Genomic DNA, 23989 nt, shown 5'->3' with positions numbered 1-23989 from the left:
TTCAGCGTACTATTTTGGTTGTTCTGTTTGTTTTTGTTTGCTTGTAAGCCATAAGTGGTCTTCACTTTGCAAGAGTCCTTAGAAACTGGAAATGAGGAGAGAGGTTCCATTAGCTCAAAGAACTTTCCGTAGTTCTGTTCAACAACCAACTACCAGTAGAAATACGAGGCTGGAAACAATACACATGCCATATATAAAGGGGTGGGCCCCCCACCTTATTAAATTGCCCAGCAGCTGCTCAGAGGGAAAAGAATCACTAAAGAACGGCAAAATGAAAGGCAATAATTACAGCCAATCAGAACAAGCCAAATGGAGAAACCCAGCAAAAATCCATGAAGATGTGAGAATAAAAAAGAAATTAACCAGAGTCATGCCAGCACAAACAGCAAGGTGTAATATCGATTTAAAGAGTCAAGAAAAGATAGATGAGGAACAAAACAAGTTATGGAAAGTCCAGGCAGAATTTTTGGGCAACACCCAAGTTATCGGTACAGATTGCTCTTGCCCCATAGGCTCGCAAGAGTGTCCAAGACGCTTGGCGGATGACTGAGAATCTGGGCAGAATGTGTCCCTTATGATGAATTTGGTTGTGCAAATGTTCAGTTTGTGTGATAAGGGAGGGGTAGATTACCGTATGCTAAAGAGCCCCCCCCATATACACACAGCCCGAGTTTGGTTCTGAAGGACCCCGTGGATCATAGGGGCTTTTAAGGCTTTTTCCCTAGAACACACACACACACACACACACACACACACACACACTTATGCACTTTCATGCCTCCATACCTTGGCTTGTGCGCGTTTTTTCCTCTCCCCGGAAGCCTCTTCTGTTCTTCTACCATATTGGTGATCCCCAATGAGTTCCCCTTCCCTCTGCAGTCTGCCGCCACGCCCTGCCTGGGTGGGGGATGAAAGAGGGCGTGTCCACAGAGGGGAGAAGCCCCTTGGTGAATGGGTTAAGGGTCGACCATAGAGCAGCTTGGCCACCTCCTCCTTCTACAGACCGTGGGTGCTCTTGAGGCCTTTTCTCCTTCAGCCCCCCTCTAGGGGGTCCCTTTGATTGCTGGGCCTCTGACACTGGTGCCCCCAGGATAACAAATTTCCCTTCAGAAGAGTAGCTGGCACAACCATTTTTGAGTCTGGCTCTGGCTCTGTAACCACACCATCCTCTACTTTACACAGTCTCCTGGAGTAAGAGCTCATAGCCCAGCAAGTCCACGAGCTTATCCTGTGGGATGACGTTATAAATGCACACGGAATATTGCCCACAACAGGGACTCACACAGCTGCTCTTAGCATGGTCAATGGAAAGGAGACATTCACCTCTTATTAAGTGTTTATTGTGGACCCCACGCTTTACAAGTATCATCTTTTTAAAGCCCACCAGCTAAGGCCCTCTTGGAACACACATATAACCAAAGTTAGATTTATTAGCTGGTTGCAGCAAGGGGGAGCACATACCAGATAATCGTGGGAGCTAGGAAAGGTCACTTGTTGAGATGGGGGAGCTGAAGTTGATCACAGAATGACCTTGGCAGGGATTGGTCAGAATCTGTAAACTAAGGAGTTGCCGGAACACCCAGGGGTTCTTCAGAACACATGAGTCATGCAGATATGCACCCTTGTTCATAGCAGCGTTACTCACAACAGCCAAAAGGTGGAAGTAACCCAGGTGTCCATCAACAGAGGAATGGATAAACAAAATGTTGTATATACATACAATGGAATATTTTTCAGCCTTAAACAGGAAAAAATTCTGACACATGCCACAACATGCACGAACCTTGACGAAATTATGCTAAGTGGAATAAGCCAGGGACAAAAAGGCAAATACGATATGATTCCACTTACATGAGGTACCTAGAGTCATCACATTAATTCAGACAGAAAGTAGAATGGCGGTTGCCAGGGGCTGGAGGGAGGGGAGAATGGGGAGTTATTGTTTAATTGGTTCAGCTTATCTGTTTTGCAAGTTATAGAACAGTTTTGCCAAGATGGGATTTTTGTTTAAATTCTCAGTTCCCCCACTTCAGACTAGCTGTTAGCAGAGCTTTTTTGACTTTATCAGTCTCGTTTGTTTGTTTGTTTATTCCTTGTTAACAACTGAAAGTAGTGGATTCAGAATTCCAACCCAAAGTAGTCAGATGCCCAGCCTGGGTTTTTCAACCATAGGGCTCCCCCTAAAGGTGAAAGCAGCCCTTTGAAATTCACACAGCCCATTTGTCCCCAACCCATAGCAAATGCAATTCGACAACATTGACTATTCCAGGCACCATAAAACACATAGGTAAATGGCATTACCTGGCCTCCAGGACCTCACAGGCTGAAGGGCAAAACAAATACATACACAGTTAAGTGTAGGGAAGTATGGTACGTTCTAGAAAGCAAAAGATCCTGCGCCCTTGTAAAGTATCTGTATAACCGTGATAGTACTTGCTTACATTTGGTTAAAATTCTTTGACAAAGAAACCAGCCTCCTTTTTAACTAATAGAGATGAGATGAGTTTCAAATTTAAAATGTAACACATTTACTTAGGTTTCTCTGACATATAAATGATGGTGTCAAAATCTTTCCTAAGGGTAGAATTTAGATAAAGCAGAGAAAGAAAGCAAAAGAATTCCTCACCTATGCACCATAATTTAAAGCCAGGGTCGGCAAACTTTTTCTGTAAAGGGCCAGATAGTAAATATTTTAGGCTTTGCAGGCCATATGCAGCCAAAGACTACGTAAACAAATAGCAAAGCTGTATTCCAATAAAACTTTATTGGTGAACGCTGAAATTTGAATTTAATGGAATTTTCACAGGTCATAAAATATTATTCTAATTTTTTCCAACCATCTGAAAATGTAAAAACCACTCTTGGCTCTCGGGCTGTAGAAACACAGGCAGAGAGGCCGAATTCGGCCTGCAGCTCTAATTTGCAAGGCTTGCTCCTCGGCTTGTGGCTGACAGTCACGCAGCGTCACAAGCACCCAGGAGCTTGTTAGACATGCACAACTTCAAGCCCCACCCCGGAGCCGCTGAAGGACATTTTAAGAACATCAGCTGTGTTCGTTTGCACACCTCGGTTTGAAAAGCACTGGTGTAAGTTCTCTGCAGACTCCAAAGCCAGCCTGATGAATCCCAGTGCTGTAATACAACTTCCCAGAGAATTAAGTGGCCCTGGGAAAGTTCTGGACTTCTCCCTGCCTCACTTTCCCCACAGGCAAGATGGGGATGATAGCATTGTCTCCCTCGTGATAGTTGTGAGAATCACACACACGAGCCCGGGCGCACACACAGAACTGAAACAACATTTGTAGTTTAATCTCAATCTCATGTTATTTTCCCAGCCACACTCTGAGACACGCATTGTGGAGAAACTGTGGCCCAGAGAATTGGAGACACACGCCCAGCGTCACAAAACAAGAGTCTTTCTGCCTCCAAATTTATGCTTAGGGTACATACAGGAGGGGGCATACTCCCCAGGCACTCAGGTCTTCCTGCCCCTGTGTCCCTTCTAAGGATCCCCTCTCAGTAGCCCTTTTCAGCCCGTGCTTCATAGATATCCCCCCCACTCCCCAAGTATGCAGGTCCAACTCTACCACACAGGGACCTCCCCAAATCTATACCCCAAGATACCCTTTCAGCTCTTGAAATTTATCTTCCATTAAGTTGCACAGTGTTTTTTACACCTTCTCTTTCTAGTTATAGATTGTAAATTTTTCCTCTGCTGAGTCTTGTAGCTGGCTGACTGTTTTTCATTATATTTGTAGGGCTCAGGGAAAAAAAAAAAAAAAAAAAGACAATTCCTTTATTTGAGTATCCTGACATTTATTAGCATAATAAAACTCTCAAGAAGAGATTGCAGTTTTCCAGACAGTAATTTCATTTGCAGGACAACTTACAAGGAATTTATTTTAAAGCCAGGTAAAACCTAAAATCTATGAGACGTGCAGAAAGTGCAGGCCCCAAATAAAAAGAAATAAATGTATTAGGCATGGAAAAACTCAGCTGTTGTCTCTCACATGTTAATTAGGGGTGACAGGAACAACAGCTTGGGGAATCAGGTTCTCAACCCATCTTGGTCTACTTTCAAAGCTGCTTTGGAGTGAGAACGTTCTTCTTGTTAGTTTCTTCTAACACCTTGAAAATCATCACATCACATCCCCCTGACACGTCCCTGCTAAGCATGAAACTGTTGCTGTTGTTAAAGCGGTTGTCATCAGCGATACCCTCCATTTGACAGAGCTTTCGTATTTATCATTTAACTGACCTGCCATAAGGCCTAGTGTTGGCCATATAGAAAATTCTCTCCTCAGTTATACTGAGCTTTAGTGAGGTTAAATAACATGAACAAAGTCACATGGTTGGTAAGTAGCAGCCAAAGCTCTAATTTGATTCCTCTGAGTCTAATGGAAAGAAGGTAATTTTAATAATAATAATAATAATCAGGTTTTAAAGCACTTTACAGTTCAGAAAGCAGGTTCCCTCCATCACTTTATTGCATTCATCCAGGGGCCCTGTGAGGCAGGTAGATAGGAGAGAGGACATGGAGTCAGCATGCAAATTTGATAGTATTGAGCACGTCTGTATGATGGGTCCTTACCCTGGCTTACCCAAAAGGCTGAGCCTGCAGCAGTGCTTATGGGCTGCTGCTTCACCCAGGAGCATAGTCCCAGGGGAGCAGGAGAGAGCGAAAGGGGAGTGAAGCAGAGAGGGAGGAGGAACACACAGGAGGGGGTGGCACTGATCTGGCCACTGCTTGGTTTCATCGTGACTAGTCGCTCAGTCTTGCAGGACTGTCTTGATACGTCTTGCACGTGAAGAACTGCCTCCCAGAACAGTCCCTCCAGAAGGGAAGAGGAAGGGAGAAGAATTGATCACCATCCTCTGTCTCCCATTGATCAAAGGTTCCCCTCATGGGGAGTTAACCTCCAGGCTCTCCTTGGCTGCATGGCGTCTTAATGCCTCTGCAGTAACAGAAGAGAGGCCCATAGCACCACACGAGGCAAGGCACCATTGGCCGATCAACACGGTGCGAGAGCCGTGCAGATCTGGTTTCAGTGGTGGCAACTGGAGTGAAACAAGTGGCCAAGGTGATCTGAGGAACAGGTGAGGCAAGGGGTGGAGTAGAACATAAGAGATGCCTGATACAACTATCAAGTAAGGTAACCAGTTCATTGATGGCCACAGAGTCCATTCATCCTTTTACTCCCACCAAATACAATGCTGCCAGCATTATTATACTAGTCAGTTTCAGGGTGAGATTTGAACCCAAGTCTTCTTGATTCTAGAGCCTAAAATAATCCCATGATAACATGCCAGATACAGATATATATTATATATATATATAAAATCCATAAATATAAAATACGAGTATGCACAAAGACACCATCGCTGAAAGTTACTGAGTTACTGGGAGAGTCTTCTTGTTAATATGAAGAACACACTCAGTATAAATGGACAGTAGAATCAAAATCAAAAGAAGTAGGAAGGCAGAGGTAATCATTTGAGTAACCTGCATAAACAGGACCACATCCTAGAAAGCAAAGGCCTTATCAGATGTCTACAAGCCATTCTTGAATTTATAATTCCCCCTGGGGCTTAGGCATATCTGTAGGAATACATGAAACCACTGCCTCAGTATTGCAAAACCAGGGCCAAGATATGATTCCAAGACAGAGGAGGGATGGCAGAAGAGGGAAATACGAAGGCAGGGCAGTATCAGTCATCTCGTCTGGAAGCTGGGGCTCAGACGCCTTAGGAAATTCCACTGATAATATCAATGAGAGTGACAATGAGTATCATTTAAAACACAGTATCTATGCCTTCCATATAAATCCTTTACAACATTTCTTCTCTAATCCCCATGACTTTATAAACAGTGACAAATAGAAAATAACTTACTAGAAATCGTTGCTGATGGGTGTTGGAAAACTTTCAGAAGAAGTGCAGTCGTTCAACAAACATTTATTGAATGTCTACCATATGTTAAACTCAGAGTTCGGCACTGGAATTATTTGTATAATTAAAACAGGATCCTTGTATTCTAGGAATTCAGTTTAGGGCAGCCATGACAAAAAGGCTTCATCTTCTGAGGTTGTATCTAAATTTTTCAGGAAAGAGTTGCACCAGCTGTTAGCAATTTCTGTCCTGGGCACTGGGTCAGGAACCAGCAGCACGTACACCATATATTTCATATTCCTTGAAATATACTAATCTACTTGTCCCTGTGGATGGTGGTGGATCTTCCAGAAGGCCATAAGAATTTGAGCTGGGAAGTTCTTGAGTTCAAAAATAGGATGCCCCACGGAGTCCAATTGAGAAGGGGGAAAAATATCATTCAAACAACAGATGGTAGTCTGGTGGGCTGTCCCTCTGTCCACAGGGTTCCTGCAGCAACTCTCCCCCTGAAACAGTGATAATTTCCTCCTAAAAGGAAAAAAAAACGGAAAATTCACTTATAATCAAAAAAAGGAAATAAAGGTCCACCAGAGAGAGACCAGTTCGAGATAGAAAGACTAAGAATATGTATCTGCCTCCTCTGCATTCAAATTTATAGAAATGGCAGGGAAAAATTTGCTTTTAAAAAGAAATAAATCCATAAAAGCATGGGAAAATAAGAAGGAGGACCACCAACAGAACAAAAATGTTGGAGACTACTTGAAAACCAAAGGCAATACAGGATGAGATTGTCAGAGGAGTGAATGTGGGGCAGAGGCAAGAACAAGTGTCAGTGGGACAGGCTGGGGAACTCCAGGTGGCAGAGGGCTCTGCCTCAGGCAGGTCAGGAAGTGAGGAGAGGCACGCAGTTCCTTGGGAAACCAAAGAGATCCAACTAGTTCAGACATCTCCACGCCCAAAGATGAAGTACTCACCATCAATTCCGTCCCTCACTTCATGAACAGATTGGATTTGGGAAACGGGGACTATATCCACGGATGAATAAACAGGAATTTCAAAGTTCAAAGATCCCCTCAAAGCCCCAAATTTATAAACATTTAAGGAAGATCATAACCATAAAAGAAAGATGCCAAACTCAACAATTGAAATGACTCCCAAGAAAATATCAGGTTTATAAAACAAACAGAGTCTTTAAGAGATGCGTATTAATCTCCTCACTGGAATAAGAAGATAAATCATCCATGAAACAAGAATGGACTATTATAAAATAAAAGAACCAGTTTAAAAACCTGGAAATTAAAGGGATGCCCATTTAAGTTAAAAAATTTTTTTTCAGTGGAAGACCTGGAGAGCAGAATGGACGTAACTAAAGAGCAATTTAGTCACCAGAAGAATTGATACATCAATAAGAAAGAGACATCTAAGTAGAAAAATGGACAAAAGACATTAACACAATTCACAGAAGAAATCCAAGTGGCCATTAAACATATGAAAAAATCCTCAGCATCAGTGGTAATCAGAGGAATACAAGCTAAACAACAGTGAGATACACTGCCCATCTTATGGGAAAACATTAAAATGACTGATAATCCCCAGTATTGGCAGCAGTGTAGGGAAACAGCCTCATATAGTTTGGGAAGAAGCATGAATTGGCGCTACATTTCTGGAGGGCAATCTGGCAGATCTTTTCAAAATAAAATGTGCTTAGTCTTCTATCCAGCAATTCCAGGTTGAGGGATCCATCCTAGAGAAAGACTTGCACATGTGCTCAAAGTGACACATGCAAGCAAGTCTCTGCAGCACTGTTTGTGGTCACGAAAACCTGGAAGCTACATAAGTGACAAGCAAGAGGAGGATGGAGAACGAAACTGTAAGATACATCCATACCAAGGATGCGGTCCATGCACGGACATGAAGAGATCCCACAGATGTATGTCAATAACAGCCAGCATGTCCTGACAGCTTACAAATGTCAGGTGCATTGTTGTAGTGCTCTACACAGTGATATCTTACTGAAACCTCCCAGTGGCCCTGAGAGGTGAGTCCTGTTCTTAAACCTACCTTACTGAGGAGGAGACTAAGGTCCCAAACTTGAATAGTAGCCCAAAGTCACACACAGTAATGAAGTTGGGATTTAAAACTTGGCAGCCCGATCTCAGGGACCATGCTTTCAAAAAATACATTCTATGAAATATTAAGCAAGTTTTTTAAAATCCAATTGCTAAGCTCTTGGTAAAGGATTATCCAATTTGTGTGAAAAATAACAAAACTATGGACATACATTTTGTTATATGCATAACAAAAAAATTCATGTACATAAATTTCTACATTAATGCCCAGGAAATACCTGGATAGGGAAACAGCAGACTGGTAATTCAAGATGGAGGATAAAAATGGGGGCTTGAAATGAACAAGACTTTTGCTTTGCACTGTATTTGATTTTTCTTAGAATGTAATCATAAATTGTGTAATTAAAATGTTAATTTATAAAAGCTGACCACCAGATCTACACAGGGGCATAGACAAGATCTCTCTTCAGTGTTAGAAACTCAGTTGCCAGCCTCAGACCCTACATTTGGGAGAGGGTAAAGACCTCCAAAGACATCTGGTCTAGCCTTCCTATGCAGGAACCTGTCCATAGCATCTCTGAGAGACGGACATTCACCCTTCCAGGGACAAGGAGATCATCACTGCTCAAAGCAGCTTGTATTGGACAGAGAGAGCACACAACGTGGCTTAGAGGAACAAGCATAAGCTTTAGACGCAGACAGCCTGGGGCTTATCTCCTGGATCTAGCTGGTACCAGCCATGAAAACTTAGACAAGTTACTCAAACTCCCTGACCTTGGTTTCCTGATCTATGAAATGGGACTAATATGCCTCCCTCCCAGAGCCATGGTGAAGATTAAATGAGAACATGGATGAGAGCAACAGGCACAGCGATCGACACAGAGAAGGTACCAATATCCACGTACCCCTCCTTCCTCTTTCCTATAGTTGTTAGAAGGCTCTTCCTGATGCAAGTAGAAATCTGCTTTGATCCTGGTTAGCCTAGTTTTCTGAGCAGTCCTCTCCTCCCAGCATCTAGGTATTTGTAATTGGGTGGTTTTCTATGTGCTTTACGTATAAGTTCAAGTTAAGAGCTGCCCTAGAGCCCTGGGGACATCCATGAAGAAAAAGTAATACAAATCCAAGAGTCTCTATTACAGCAAAAGCCCAGTGAGGCGGTCAAGTAATTCTGTGAACATTTCTACGCCTGCAAAGCTCAGGGAGATGGGGGACCCCTGAGCTGCCACAGCTCTGTCTCCCGGAATCCTGAGCCCCCGCCCCCTTCCGGGTCACTGAGCTTCACCTCTGGCTTTCTTCCAGTTACTACTAATGCCAACAGCCACGTTAACACAAAAGTTGTTTCTTTTTATATACATCGTTTGGAAGAAAACGTCCTTCACAATGTGAGGTCCACGACAGGGGAACAAATAAGAAAAAGAGTTGTGGGAAACAAGAACATGCATACCACTTCACAGTTACAGGGCGCCGTTATGTACATCCCCCCATTTAACACTCACAGGATCTGAGTTAAGTATTATTTACATCCATTTGCCCAGTTAGCAAACTAAAGCTCAGTGAGACTAAGGAAGCTGCCTGAGGTCACACACACTAAGTGGCAAAGCTATAGCTGGAACAAGAGGCATTGTAACTGAAAAGCTTCTCTAACCACAGGGTTGCCTGCCCAGCTAACTTGACGAAGCTGTTGAAGGCCTGCCTAGAATGTTCTCAAGAGGGACACCCTGGAAAAAGCTGGGGGTGAGACATGGGCTGGGACAGAAGGCAGGTCAACCAGCCCCTAAGTGTTGACAGTAGGCAGCACTCAGGTACTCAAGGTGAGAAGCGGCTTGGAGATGGGTGTTTGAGGTGCCCGCATGAGTAGAGGGTCAGCCAGAGAAGAGCAGTGGCCCCAGAGCCTGGTCTAGACAACCTCTTGTCTCTTCTACCAGCATGGTCTAGATCCCTGTGACCCTAAGGACCTTCTGGGGCTGCTTGCTCACTCTCCATCCCCATCTCTTAGAATGCCCACAGCCTGCCTCTCCCCACCCACCCCCATCAGCACCCCTAAGAGGGATACCTTGTGGAAATCAATGAGATCCGTGAGCGTTGCATGGCGATTGGGGTCCACTCCCAAGAAGCTGTAAAAATCCCCAGAGGCATCCACAAGAAAATGCTTGAACCCTTTCTGCAGGCGGTAGGAGAGGGTGTAACCCCAGATTTTCTCACTGACCCGGACCAGAAATGCACCCTCAGTCATATTCTCAAGGAGATCTTCGGCATCTTCTCGGCTGATAATTCCTGTTTTTTTTAAAAAAAAGAAAAGTCAGCAGATTCTGCAACCCCTTCCCCAGCCAGCTACCCTCCCCGATCATTCCTGCCCCTCAGCCTTGGTCAAAGGTCTAGAGAAGGGAGGGGCCTCTGGAGCTGTCCAGCACTTGACTTATTCTACTGAGGAGACACCTTGGCCCGGAGCAACTAGCAGTGAGCCTGGGGGCAGAGTTGCTACTCGGACCCAATTTAGCAAGCTTTCCCCCAAATTAAGCCACACTAATTTGGATTAATTGGGTAAAACTGGGTAAGCAAAGAATTAGTAAATGAGCTGGAATTATAGCATCTATCGATTACAAATACAAGTCAACAAGAATTGCCCTGTGGAGAGCCTTAAGAGTACTGCTTTAATGACCAGACCAGAATGACTTACGATTACTGCCTCGGTTATCTCTCTGGTACCCATGAGTGAGCACCTGAAAACAGTATTTCCTCTTAAGAAGTAAAAACACTTCCTCTGTCTACCTGTGGACACCAGGCAAACAGTTTCTTAATAGGGGCACATAATTCAGCTCCACTTCGGCTCAAAGAACAAAACGTCCTCAGGTTCTGCAGTCCTACACAATGTGGCTTCACCACAGTAGGAGAGTCAGGTCTGGCCTTGCAGGTGTTTGTACATCAGGGTCAATCCCCCAAAAGGCTCTTCAGGAGCCGCTGTCCTCTAGGGAGTGAACGAGAGGCCATGTGTCTGGTAGGTCAGGCTCTAGAGGGGGCGGCGGTGGGAAGAGGAGGGGTGTCAGGAGACCTAGATGACCTGCCCACCTCTGCCCTCACCTGCGCATGGGACCTTCAGCCAAGCCCTCAACTTCCCCAGTGTCCTTTGACGTTTAAGTGACAATCTTAATCTACCTACTTCGAGGGCGCATTACGACTTTCAAGTGAGACCAAGAATTGAAAATAATTTCATAAACAGAAGAGCTACAGAAATGTGGGCTCCTACTCTCAGCTGTTATTTGGGGGAAAGGTAAATTGCAACACAATGTCCTCTTACACACCTACTTGTTTACCATCTGCATTCATTCAGCGGGATTATTTATTGCCAGTCACATAGCAGAGGGTAGAAGGTAGATGGGCTGCTCATCACCATGACCCTGAAGGCACTGCATGCTGTGACTCCCCGCCACTGCACCCCTGGTGCCATTGCCATGCTTCACTGTAGGGGCACTCCCTTCCCATATCCTTCCTACTTAACAGGAGGTGTGGCAGGACTTCCTTGTGCCCAAAGCAGAGGACACAGAAGCAACCACACTGTCACATGTCCCCCTTTTAAGACAGCCAACACAAATGGGGGCCACCTCTTTCCTCCTTGCCCAGGACTTATCAAGAGGCAATCAAGCCAGCCACCCGCTCCCCAACCAGGCTGTATAAGCAGAAAACCAGGGAGAGAGAAGGAGAGAAGAGGGTGGGAAGCACTCCCACCGCAGGGTGCCCGAAGAATCACACATACATACCATGCAGGAGGGAGGATGCTCCTTGGATGGCCTTGGTGGGTTCAGCCAGAGAAGCAGGGACAGCCAAAAGAGGACCAACCGAAAGGGCATGCCCAGGATTTGTCAGAAGACTCAGCACTGTCCCCCACCCACCTCCCTGGCCCAATACCAGAGGACCTAGACCCTAAAGGTGTCTAGGGCAAGGAGGTAAGTAAGGGGAAATAGAGATGGAGCCAAGGGCTGCGAGGAAGAAGGACCAGAAGATGTCACCTCTGTCCCAACTCCAAGTACCTCAAGCTGAAGCCCAGCCTAGACTTGGGAGTTGGAGAGGAGGGGAGTGTTACAATGGGCGGGAGACTGAACAAACTTAAATATGACTTGACTTTTTAATATGCAAAAGTGACCAGTAACCCCAAAATGACAATGCCATGCATCTCTGCCATCTAAAACCCTCGAAGGGCTTCCCACTGACCTCCGCCTGGCAGAGTCTGGCTCAGGAACAACGGACACCAGGCTCTGAAAGCCCGATTTGTCCCAGCTGACCCTGAATCCTCATTGTAGGATTCCTCTTTTCTCCCAGGAATCACAGGCTGCTGGTCACCTACACTCTACCTTTGTGTGGGTTAGAAAAAGATGTCCCTCTGGGTGGTTGAACTAGAAAAAGGTGCCTCCCTGGGCCAAAATGGCTAAGCTCACTTTTCTGTATTTCAATCCGTTCTCCCCCAAACTAGCCCCCTTGGCTTCCCTTTATTCAGTGTGCAACTTGCTTAACCCTGTCAGGAAATCATTTTTATCCCAGGAGGCTCCTAGAACGTCCCACCTTTGGACTTTCATAACCTTCTGTCCAAACTCTATGGTATATTAGTAAAGTGGCTGGGAATAGCTCAAGGGCAGAGCCTGTGATGGCCGTGGGAGTATTCTGTTCAGCCTCCCTTACAGGGAGACCCTGCTTCAAGGAGCAGCAATGCTGGTGAGCTGACAGCCTCCAGCTGCTGGTCCTTCAGGATCCACTGTGCACAGGGGGTACTGTGTGCCTGACTCGGACAAGGGGTACTATGACGGAACCCAGGGGGTACCAGAGCTGCCATGCCTACCCAACGTGGGACTCCTCTAGCAAGCAGTCTTTCCTCAAGAGCTTCCCATCAGCCTGACGAAGATGTTCTCTGAGCTGCACTCCCATATCAGGCTCTTCCTCCCAATAATCTGTCCTTCCTTCCCTCTGCTCCTTCACAGGTGTCAGACCTGTACCATGTTCAGAAGACCCTCCCCATCTGTCCTGCTCTGTCTCCCCTTTATCCTTCACAGACATTTCCTCCAATAAAGCTCTTGGACTTCTGCTTCTGGAAGACCTGAACAGACACAGAAATCTTATCTTTGTATTCCAAGTGCCTGGAATGTTGGGGGCTTGTTTGGAGCAGTGATCAGGCACATGGACTAAAATCACAGCTCAAGGACTTGATCAATAGATGGCCTTGGGCAGGTCACTTAAGCCCCTCTGAAACCCAGCTCAGTGACCTCATCTATTAAGTGGTTCTGATTATAACACCTACATCATACGGTTGTTTGAGAATTCATTACGTTAACGCATGAATGTGCTCGTCACACGTGTGAATGTGCCTGAGAACATAATGACTACCCGATACAATGTAACTAATTTGCACTGGATACACTGAGTACACTACACACATGCTAGTGTTGGATGTTACCTTGAGCTGGTAGCAGCAGTGGTCATAGTACTGCCAAGCTGTGCTGCCCACACCCCGCACACAGTCCTCTCAAACAGAGGCTGCTGAAGGGGACTTCCCCCGGGCCCCAGCCGGGGATATTCCTGGGAGACTCTCCAGGTATCTCAAATAGTAAGCATCTGTGAACTCTGCCCCCTCTTTGATACCTACCTGGGGATCAAACTTGTAATTTGGCCCAAGACCAAAGGTGATACGGCCTCATAGTTCAGGATGGCAAAGAATTTCACAGGAAACCTGACTCCTAAGAGAATTAATTGGTGGCTGAGGGCCGTGTAGGATGATGGTGAGGAGAGGCTGTTAGGTTTTCCTGCCCCGTTCCCTCTGCTCTCCATCGCTCTCTCTCTTCTGGATCACCTCGAAGCCAAGTGTACTAGGAATTAGCATTAGTCATATCCCATCCCACCTCCTACCTGAAATACTCTACAACCTCCTGGCCAAGGAAAGAGGGGGAGGGCCTCACCTCACCACTTCTGGCTGGGGAGTGAGCTCACCGTTGGGATCATGGAAACTTTCTAACTCTGCTAATGACTAGGATCTTCTGCTGAGGGAGATGGCCTTACCAGACGATGTTCCAGGGTAAGTTGCTCTGGAATGATTATTGGAGTATGCAGCTACACGTTCTTTCTGAGCCAATTCTCATCCCCAGACAATAGGAAATGTAGTTTTTCCAGAAACACTTTCTCTCCTTCCTTCCTTCCTTTTTTCCTTTTTCCTTCCTCCCTTCAATAAACATTCATCAAGAACTCTCTAGGAACCAGGTCCCATGCTGGGCACCTGGGAGTCAGTATTAAATGAGAAACAATTCCTGCATTCCAGAATCTCTGACTCTGGACTGAAATCAAGATTAGCAAAATTTTTTTAAGAGCGGGCGGGGGAGGGGTGGTGCTCGCTGTAACCAGTGGCGATAAAGGCTATAGGGCGTGGGCTCAGGGAGGCGACCCACACAGCCCTGGAGCCCAGGGATGGAAGCTCCAGTTAGACTGAAAACAGAAAGGTTAAAACAGAGAGGCAAGGAAAGGAGGGCAGTTTGCAAAAGGAACGAGCAGGTGATTCTTTGTGGCTGGAGGGAGGGCTAAAGTAGGAGCTGGGGGGAATTCCTTGGCAGTCCAGTGGTTAGGTCTCTGCACTTTCACTGCTGAGGGCGCCGGTCCAATCCCTGGTTGGGGAACTAAGATCCCGCAAGCTGCGCAGCGCAGCCAAAAATTAATTAATTGTTTTAAAAAGTAGGAGCTGGGCAGTGGCAAGATGTGTAGAGGCTGGCAAGGGTCAGGCCCCAAAATGCTCTCCATACCATTAAAAAGGATTATGGACTTAATTCTGAGGGCAATGGGGAGCTACTGATCTTTCCTAAACAGAAGAATGTGAGAATGTTCAAGGGTGGAAAATGGATTGAAAGGTATGGATTGGAGTCATACAAGCCAGGGATTTCAACTCACTGAGGGCTTTTTCACCTAAGTGTTGCTTCACAGCTCCATTTCCACAGTTGTGACATTGGTATCCAGCTCCCAAGCCACTAGTCTACCAGGAACGGTTTCTGTTTTGAAGCAGAAAGGCAAAAGGATACACCAAGGGTCACATGAGAGGCCTTCTATCAAAGCCAGCACTGGGCAGTATCTGGGGACTCAGTGGCCCTCATCTCATTTAGCCTTCCTAACAACCCTACCATCGTCAGTTCATAACTGAGGACACTGAAGGTCAGCAAGAGAAGTGACTTACCCAAGGTCACAGAGCTATTAAGTGGTGGAGCCAGAATTTGAACTCAAGTCCTCGGACTCCAAGTCCAGTGCTCTTTGCTCTACACCAAGTTATCTCATGCAGAGGACAGCAAGTGCTGTGAAAGACACAAGAAGGAGGAAATTAATGAGGCCTGTAGAAGTCAGGGCAGGATTTATAGAGGCAATGAAGGGGGATGGGAAGTGCACCTTGAAGGCTGGGTAGATGCTAGGTGAGCAGAAAGGAGTGACGATGAGGTGAAAGGAGAGAAGAAGGGGTAAGTGAGTGAAGCGTCACAGTGAAGACCAAGAATGACACAACCATGGGATATTTATATAAATGTGACATAAGTTTAATCTACATTTCAGGAGGTTAAGAGACATGGAGAATGGAATGAAAGGTCTAACACATGTATAAGCTGAATCCCAAAAAAGAGAGAGGAGAATGAAGAGGAGGGAATATTTCAAGAGTGAATGCTGAGAATTGGTCAAAGACCCATAACAGTGAAATGGCACAAAGCTACTCAATGTCTCATTTTGTCAACCAGAGAGAAAAGGCAGATTACCTGCAAAGAATAAAAAATTAAACTGATGGTTGACTTCTCCATTGCAACAATAGAAGCCAGAGGACAATGAGATAATATTTTCAGAGTGCAGAGAAAAAAATAATGGTGTTTAATGAAACTCTTTCAAGGTGAAGGGAAAAATAAAGATGTCTTCAGAAAAAAAAAATTTGAGATTTGACTACTAAGAAAATTCTAGAGGATATACTTCAATTAGAAGAAATATAATCCTAGACAGAGAATCTGAGATGCTAGAAGGAATGATGAGCATGGCTACTGTAGGTCAATTTAAAAATATATATTGAATTACATTAAAATTGTAAGTTCAACATTAGTGTACCTATAATTATAATAGGAAATAGGAAATGATTTTATAATAGGAAATAGTCAAGATTATACCTGGTGTGAACAGAATGCTGTATAGAAACTATATGTAAATTATTTGTCAGCATTTCATGCAAGTGTGATTATTTTCTAAGGCCCTTGTAGCTCTGGTTTTATGAAATATGTGAATGTAGTATTTTCATCAATAAAGTTTAATATGCTAAGCATTAGTTTAAAATTTGAATGAGAACAATGTTAGGCAGATATGAAGTTATTTACCACATGTTGTAATGATCATGTTCTGAATTGATTTCAATATGCAGTATTTGAAAAATGTCAATACATAAAGAAAAGGAAATGAGTGCAATTAAGTCAATATATTTTTAAAGCAATTTTTATAATTTAGCAGACATTGCATCTTAATATAAGTAACTATTAAAATCGTGTCCTTGTGAAAAAATAAATAAAAATAAATATTGACTTACAAAATAATAATAATAATGGGTAATTTGAGGGTTTGAATAAGATAGAACTATAATACTGGACAACATCTTATCAGTTGAGAGAAGGGTGCTTGGAGTTTAAAAAATCTTTGTTTAGGAAGAGGGTAAAGATATATATTAACTTTATAATATATTAAGTATGCATGTTAAATCACCTGAATTAACCACTAAAAGACAGGCTTTGTTGTTCTGTTGTTCTCCAACAACAGAAGTGGGAAAATGCAATGAGAAAAAAATTTTTTTTTCAATGAAGTGTGAAACAAGCCAATAACTGAAAAATAAATACACTATAGTTCCGTTTATATTAAATTGAAAAACTCACAAAGCTAAACAGTCTAGTGTTTGAAGATCAATATATAAACAATACACGAAGCAAAGAAATGATGGACAAAATACTGAGGATAGGGATCGTATCTGATGGAAGGAAGAGGGCTGCCCTGGTGAGAAGCACACCGGGGCTTCCAAGGATTGGTGATGTTTCCACTCCTTAAGTTTTCATTCTGTCCTGCTTTTCACCAGGGTCAGCGGCAGAAGCAAACAGAGGTGCAACCTGGAAACTGAGGCAGAATCCCGGCATACAGATGGAGGCCCTTGATGGGGACTAAGGGGAACAGGGCACTGGACTCGAGCGGGCCCACAGGTCCCTGATGTGCCCAAGGCTTCTCGGGAGGTCAGAGGCAGTCCGACTAACTGCAGCGCCCTCTGTGGGGACACTACCCAAAAAGACAGGGCCAAGGTCAGGGGACAGAGGCCCTTCAGGGCAGCAGCCCCCTTCCCCACGGTTGCATCAGGCGAGGGTGAAAAGGTGGGGCAGGCAGAAGGGAACGTGTACGCTGGCACAGCAAAGAAGCCCAGGCGCCCATCACCCCCACGTGAACATCACAGGCAGGAGTTTGCAGCCAGCACACCTGTGAAGTGGAGCCAGCTGCTCCTGACTTCTGTCTGTTACTGCACCTCGAGCACAATTCCCGAGCATTCTTCCTGCCACCTCGCCTAATCATCTCCCTGGACTCCGCGCACATGCTCTCAAACCCCAACTACTCCACGTTCACTATCAAAATATTCAATATTTGCTCCACCGGCGCTAACAGGCGGCAGCCCCAGGAAAGGAAAGGCACTCTAAGCATACTTGCAAAAGACCCTCTGCTCTAATGGACCCATAAATCCACATGTTAGCAAATCCTAAAGCAGACCCGGGATTCAGTTCCCAACCCCTCTGCCACCCCCGTACCTCCGTCCCTGAAATCGTTAGCTTGGAATTGAACCTCAGTAACCAAATGAGCTCCTTTTATTTCTGTTAGAGCTTCTCCCTGAAAAGAAAGGCAGGCAGCCCAGACAGGACGTTTTACTTTTTATGGGTCTCAATTTATCTGACATGCGTATTTCTTAAAGCTTTCACCAAAGCTACACCTCACCGGCCAACAACTCCTCCATTACCTTTCTCATTCATTTTTGTGACTTTCCTTCCCCTTTCTTATTGCCGTCCTTTCCAGATGGTATCATTAAGGGGGCTGGAATTATTAATCGCTTCATTCTCAACAGTTTCTCAGAGCATCCTAAAGCCACACAGATTGTGATGAATGAGTTCAAATGCCTTCATTTTTTATAACTCCAAATGAAATTTAGCCACAGTTAACTGCTGAGACGAGTGTTTCTCTGGACAAGCATCTTGGTTCCAGATATATTATGCACAAGAGGCACCATTCCACGCCCATGACTGCCTGCTCCAAGCTGACATGCCAGGTTCAAATCACTGATGCCGCTGTTCATGACATGGTTGCAACCACCCAGCAAAACGACTTCTGAAACTGGCTACGCAAGGATCCTGTGTAGCACTAACCTCAACTGGAAGCATAAATTCATTATTTGATTCATGCCAGTCTCACTTACTGTGAGTTCCACTAGGCCAGTTATTTTCCTCAATATGGTGGACATAATTGGTCTTGCCCACTCAGGACCATCTACCCTTCTTCTGGCAAGGGAATGGTGAGCTTCCTTTGCGAGGCCACACCATCCCACTCGGTCTATACAGTTGCAATGGGATAGACTCTTCCCTGCTCTGGGGATGGTCATGTGACTCAAGCCTAGCCAATCAGAGAGCTCATCCCTCTGGCCATGGTGATTGGTTCAGGAGTGGGCATGTGACCAAACCAGAGCCAACAAGGCAGAATAATGGGACTAATACCAGAAATTATTTGAGAGAAAAGTATGCCCTATCTTCTGTTGGATTCGAACCTAGGAGAATGAACGCACGCATGCAACCACAGGCTGATGCATTGCTTGAGAATAAAAACAACATGGAGCGCAACAGAGCTGAGCGATGGAGAGAGGCCAGTTGCTAAAAACCTAAGCTCCCTGGATCAAGCAAAGCCTGAAGCTGGCCTGATGTTTGGGTTTTTCCAGTCACATAAGCCAATAAATTCTCTTTTGAGTATACCAGTACGATTATTTTTCTGTTAATTTCAAGTGAATGTAAGTGCCATGAGGGGAGGGAAGTTGTCAGTTTTGTTCACCACCACATGCCCTGTACTTAGTACAGTGTCTCACAGACAACAGAAGCTTAATATTAATAATCAACAAATGATTTAACTGCCTTACACAGGGAGCCTGCTCCCTGGTGCCCCTGCCCAGGGAATTCAACAACCCCAAACTCTGACAACTCCCTGTTTTACTCCATTTACTGCATTTACTCCATGAGGACTCCATTTATTGCATTTATTGTGGAGACTGGGATAGCATCCCTCAGGAAGTCTATGGGAGGCGGCCCCAGCTGCACGAGGAGCAGACACTTGCCCCAGCCAAGAATAAGGCATGGCAGCTGAAACAGCTGTCCCCACGGCCCAGAGATGGCTGGATGTCTCCTAAAGGAACAGCCATCTCTTCATCCTCAAGGAGACATCCTGGACTGGAAAGGAACTGACTCTCCTGGGCACTGCGTGCCCCAGGGCAGTTCCTTAACCTTTGGAGCCTCTAGTTCCTTACCTTGAGATGGCAGCAAGGCCACAGTGCGTCACAGATAGGAGCGTGGACTGTGGAGCCAGACCACCAGGGTTTGAATCCCACCACCCCCACTTACTAACAGTGAACCGCAGGCAAGTGGCATCACTTCTCTATGCCTCAGTTTCCTCATCTGTGAAACGGGGCTAATGCTAGTAGCAAGCACACAGTGTTATTATGAGCATCAAAGAAGTTAAAGTATGTGTTGTGCTTAGAAGAGGGCCCCACATACTGTAAGCACCATGGACCTAACTGCTAGTATTATTACCTCTTCCAGAAAGTTGTGCAAAGGGTAAATGAGATACTGGATGTTCGATATTTACTGGACACAAAGCTAGCACAAAGGAAATGGTCACTGAATTACCAGGTAAAACATAAAAGCCAGTGTGAGCCCACACATGAGGCCAACCAACCACACTTTGTGGATATAGACCAGTGCACACCTGACGGAGGAGTGGTACCAGGTCAGGTACCCCCTGCCCAGGGATGCCACCAGTCCAAGTGGTGCCTCTGGGCACCTCCAGATAGACACAGCCCCATGCAGGGTACAGGGCCTGGAAGCAGGGAAGAAGGGTTTGGTGATAACTTCATGAGATCAGAGAAATTATAGAAAAATAAAAGTGCATTTTCTTTGTACACTTAACTAAACTTGAAATGTGGCTACACAAATGTTGGTAATGCCTTACTGTCTGCAGGGGGCTGACAGCATATTTGTGACGATTACAGGAGAAAACACACGTTAATTGCAAGCCATGTTGATCCCTTGCAGGAAGTATTTCCAGGAGGTTGAATCCTAAAGCAGGGGACACCCTCCTGCCCCGTGCACTCCCGGGGGGCTGATGAGGGGGAGTGTGAGTCACAACACCCAAAAGCATCATCACTATTTTAAACGAAAGCTGTAAGCAAATGACGCTGACACGTGACTGTATAAAGAACTTAAGTACTAAACAGAAGGTAATTTGGGTCTAATAAACTTTTCATAATTAAACATAAGTGTTACATAAGTCATTTCCAGAAAGCTTCTCAACTACTGTAGTGACCATACTTTATTCTCTAGCAAGTGTCAAAGCCGCCATATTTGTTTCTCAGATAAACAGAGAAAGCAGAGCTCACAGTAGGAAGGGGTGGGAGAGAAAAGTCGTGTCATCTGATCTAACCCCCATCATACTGGACAACGCACGCTTTCACTGTCTTGACTGAAGAGCCATCTGGCCTCTGTCTACACATCCCAGCAGTGGGTGCTCCCAGCTCCTGGAGGTAGTTTATCCCATCTCAGGACAGCTAACTGCTAAAAAGATGATCAGACTGAACCAAAGCCAGCACCTTGTGATTTTCACCCAGTGTTTCATTGCTTGAGGCCGCTGACCTTGAGGACATTAGTGGTTTGAAGACACAGCAGCTGTGCCACCCACCCCAAGTCTTCCACCTCAACCCCATGCCTGTCGTCACAGAAATGTGAGGCCAAGGGCTCTGGCATGAGCCGGAGCCCTGGGTGCCAGGGCTGGGATGAGCTTGGGGCTGGGGACTGGTGGGAAACTAGACTACAGGTCCCAGAGCCAAAATAACCTAACAGCAGTTTCCTGGGTCTAACCTATGATAGAAACTTCCCGGAGTCAGCAAGGTAGGAGGAATCTCTTGTAGCCACCAGAAATACGATGAGACTGTCAGAAGTATATTAAATCAATTACATCAACAGAAATCAAGTCTATTGTCACTCTGTGCTTCTATTTAATCCCGATAGAAAATAAAAAATCAGTTCTATCAAATCCAAGCCCTCTAGGTCCCCCAACCCCTGTCCCTTCCCACACATTTTAGTTACCCACACCTGTGCATCAGAAAACAATCTCAGCAAAACATCCAAACTAAACGTGTTAGGTAGACAAGACACCAAGGGTCTGAAATCAGAAACACGGAATTACAGAGAGCAGAAAGGAAAGAGTTACGATCTTGGGAACCCCATTACAGCCGATGCTTTCCTAAAGTAAAAAATAATTTCGCTCTCTTTGTAATCTTTTTTTTGATACCCTATAGCCAGTGCACAATTCTTTTAAAAAGAAGGAAAAAGATTCCTTTATTTCTTAGTTGGAACAGCTTAAGCAAGAACTTAAGAGAAAAGTAGGTCAACTGACCTACTTCTTTTCTTCTTTAGAAATGTTTGCATTTGGGATCAGATTTGGTGGAAATTTTCCATTCCAAATTCTGCTCAGGAAAGGAAAATGAGCAATCTGACTTGATGAGATGGATCATGACATGCTAATCATCCTTCCAAATGACCCATGTGTTAACCCTCACAGCTTTTAAAAAAATTTCAAGATGGGTATCATATTTATAATGAAAAAAATTCAGACTTTTACTTTTTGTGGGGAAGGCTAAATATGTACCATCTTCCTTTTGTGAACAGTCGTTTGATGTCATCATTCTCTTTACTTCCAAGTGATAGCAGTGGCATACTCTAAGGGTATGAAGCCACATTTACATGCTTCAAATCCCGATATGCATCTCCAAAGGCTACCGTGTTGATTTATTCCATGTAACAAGTGGAAGCATTTAGTGCAAGTTCTGAACACTTTATAAATATCATACATGTAATCCTTATAACACCACCACTACTTTCTCTACCCCTGGTTTCCTCAGCTAGTCCTTGCTTCACATGGATTTGGTGCCTGGGTCCACACCACCCGGGTCCCCCATTCTGGCTGCCACCTCTCAACAGGTTCCAAAGCCTCACGTAGTTTCTTATCCTTCCACTGATCTTGAAAGCTGAGAACAAGAGCTTAGCTGGCTCACTCTCTCCATCTCAGCCCCAGACACTCTAGCCCCTGAGAATGACCCCAAAGACCAAACAGGGCGCTCCCAGATTTCCCCTCAAGCTGGGTCAGGAGACCAGTGGCAGCTCTGCTCTGGAAGGCCCACGGATTGAGGAGGGGTGAGATTTAAGAGAAGGAACTCGGGCCGTGCGTAACAGAAGTTCAAGTGAATATACAGTAAGGGATTGTGGATCCAGAGGAGGCACTTTTTCGCCCCAAGCTCCCTGCCTGGCTAGCAGCATATTCAAGGGGCCACCAGAGTGGAGGAAGAAAACCTGGGGTCCAGAGGCCCTACATCTTTTCCCAGCTCCCATGCTTACTGCTGGGTGAATAAGGGTGACTTCTCAAGCTCTCTGGTCACCAGCGTCTTCATCTGTAAAGGGCTAACCATGACCAGCTCGAGGAGAAGTTGAGAGCACCTGTGAGATGGTGCACGTCAAACCACTCTGCACGTCTACACAGTCAGGCAAACACACAAGACTTCACAGCGGCAGCCAGTGAGGAACACTGATCAGCCCGTTCAAGCCTTTCCTGCTCTGCAGCTCAGAGAGGATGTGCTGTCCCGGTGCATGCAGTTGTGGGGGACCGGGGCTGGGGGCAGCGAGCGAGACCCCGTTCCCACTCAGCCCCGGCCTCCCCAGGCACAATCCTTCCCCCCTCCTAGGGGCTGCCACCCTGCAGGACTCCTGGAAGGGTCATCCAGACGGGGTGCCCACTGCTGTGCCTCAGTTCCTGGACCGCAAACAACATCAGTAATAGGGACACAAATAAGGAGAAGAAGCACAACAGTCGCTGGGAGAAGAACACCTCGCTCCACAGCCTGCAGACTCCCGCCCGGGCGCCTGCTCTGCGGCCAGCCTCACGCCCTGGCCAGCCTTCCCCATTCTCCTGACCGCCTGAGAAAACTTTGGAGGTCCTGGTGCAATGCCAGCAGAATCACACTGCATCCCAGATGCTAAGGAGAGAAAGCTCTCAAGGGCCCTCGGGCCAGCCATCTGAGGAGTCCAATAGCCATCCTGCTGCCCAATAGTAGCTGCAACCACCTTTCTTCTGTTGAAGTGAAATGTGTCTCTTTAGAACTCCCAGCCCCCGAGCCCCTTTAATAATCTCCCTTTCTCCAGACAGGACTCCAGAGATTGGGGAGTAGTGGCTCTGTTCCCCCCTTCTGCAACACAAACATTTCCCCAAATAATCACTAACAATGCTATGACTCCTACATTCTCCCCCCTCCCCACTTCAAAGACATTCGGATGTGCTGTGGTCAAGACCAAGGTGGACAAGGAACCTGAAGGGAGGGACCCAGCCTAGAACCCTGCAGCCCTGGGACCTTCAACACTCCTCTCCTCCACGTGTGCCCTGAAGTCGCAGCATGGGCAGGTAGGACGCAGTGCCCATTCCACTTAGGAGCTCTGCTTTGCACGGAAAGCCACCCCCGGCTGCTGGACCCCCGCAGGCTGCACCATCCACATGGTGCTTGTCAGAAAAGGCGTGATGGGAACACCCCACCTGAATGCAGGACAGGCCATCAGGAGACTCCGCCATCCACTGCGCAGCTGGGAATCTGCCCCATCCACTCCCCGCCAAGCCCTAACTAAGGGCCAGCCGCAGACAGCCAGTGGGTTGCTGCCAGGACAATGAACCACAGAC

The 23989-nt window shown here is 45.8% G+C and overlaps 1 protein-coding gene across 4 annotated transcripts in view; it reads right to left on the bottom strand.

The window, feature by feature from the left end:
• Window positions 1-786: 786 nt before the first annotated feature.
• The window catches only part of SH2D4B (SH2 domain containing 4B), an 89594-nt gene continuing 66391 nt past the window's right edge, over window positions 787-23989 (bottom strand). For 2 of the 4 annotated variants that reach the window (XM_029244572.1, XM_029244568.1), the window contains 3 exons: window positions 10011-10231; window positions 5892-6416; window positions 787-897 (listed from right to left, as the gene is read on the bottom strand). In XM_029244572.1, the coding sequence (XP_029100405.1) occupies window positions 6324-6416; window positions 10011-10231 (314 nt within the window). In that variant the 3' untranslated portion in view covers window positions 787-897; window positions 5892-6323. Of the gene's footprint in view, window positions 898-5735; window positions 6417-10010; window positions 10232-15181; window positions 15268-23989 lie in introns of those variants that run through there. The other 2 variants (XM_029244569.1, XM_029244570.1) reach the window with 2 other exon arrangements.

This window comes from Monodon monoceros, unplaced genomic scaffold, assembly GCF_005190385.1.
Source record: "Monodon monoceros isolate NGI ecotype Baffin Bay Population unplaced genomic scaffold, NGI_Narwhal_1 Super_Scaffold_4, whole genome shotgun sequence".
Taxonomy (NCBI): domain Eukaryota; kingdom Metazoa; phylum Chordata; class Mammalia; order Artiodactyla; family Monodontidae; genus Monodon; species Monodon monoceros.
Note: the sequence above shows the minus strand (reverse complement) of the source record. Positions and strands in the feature narration are given on the sequence as shown.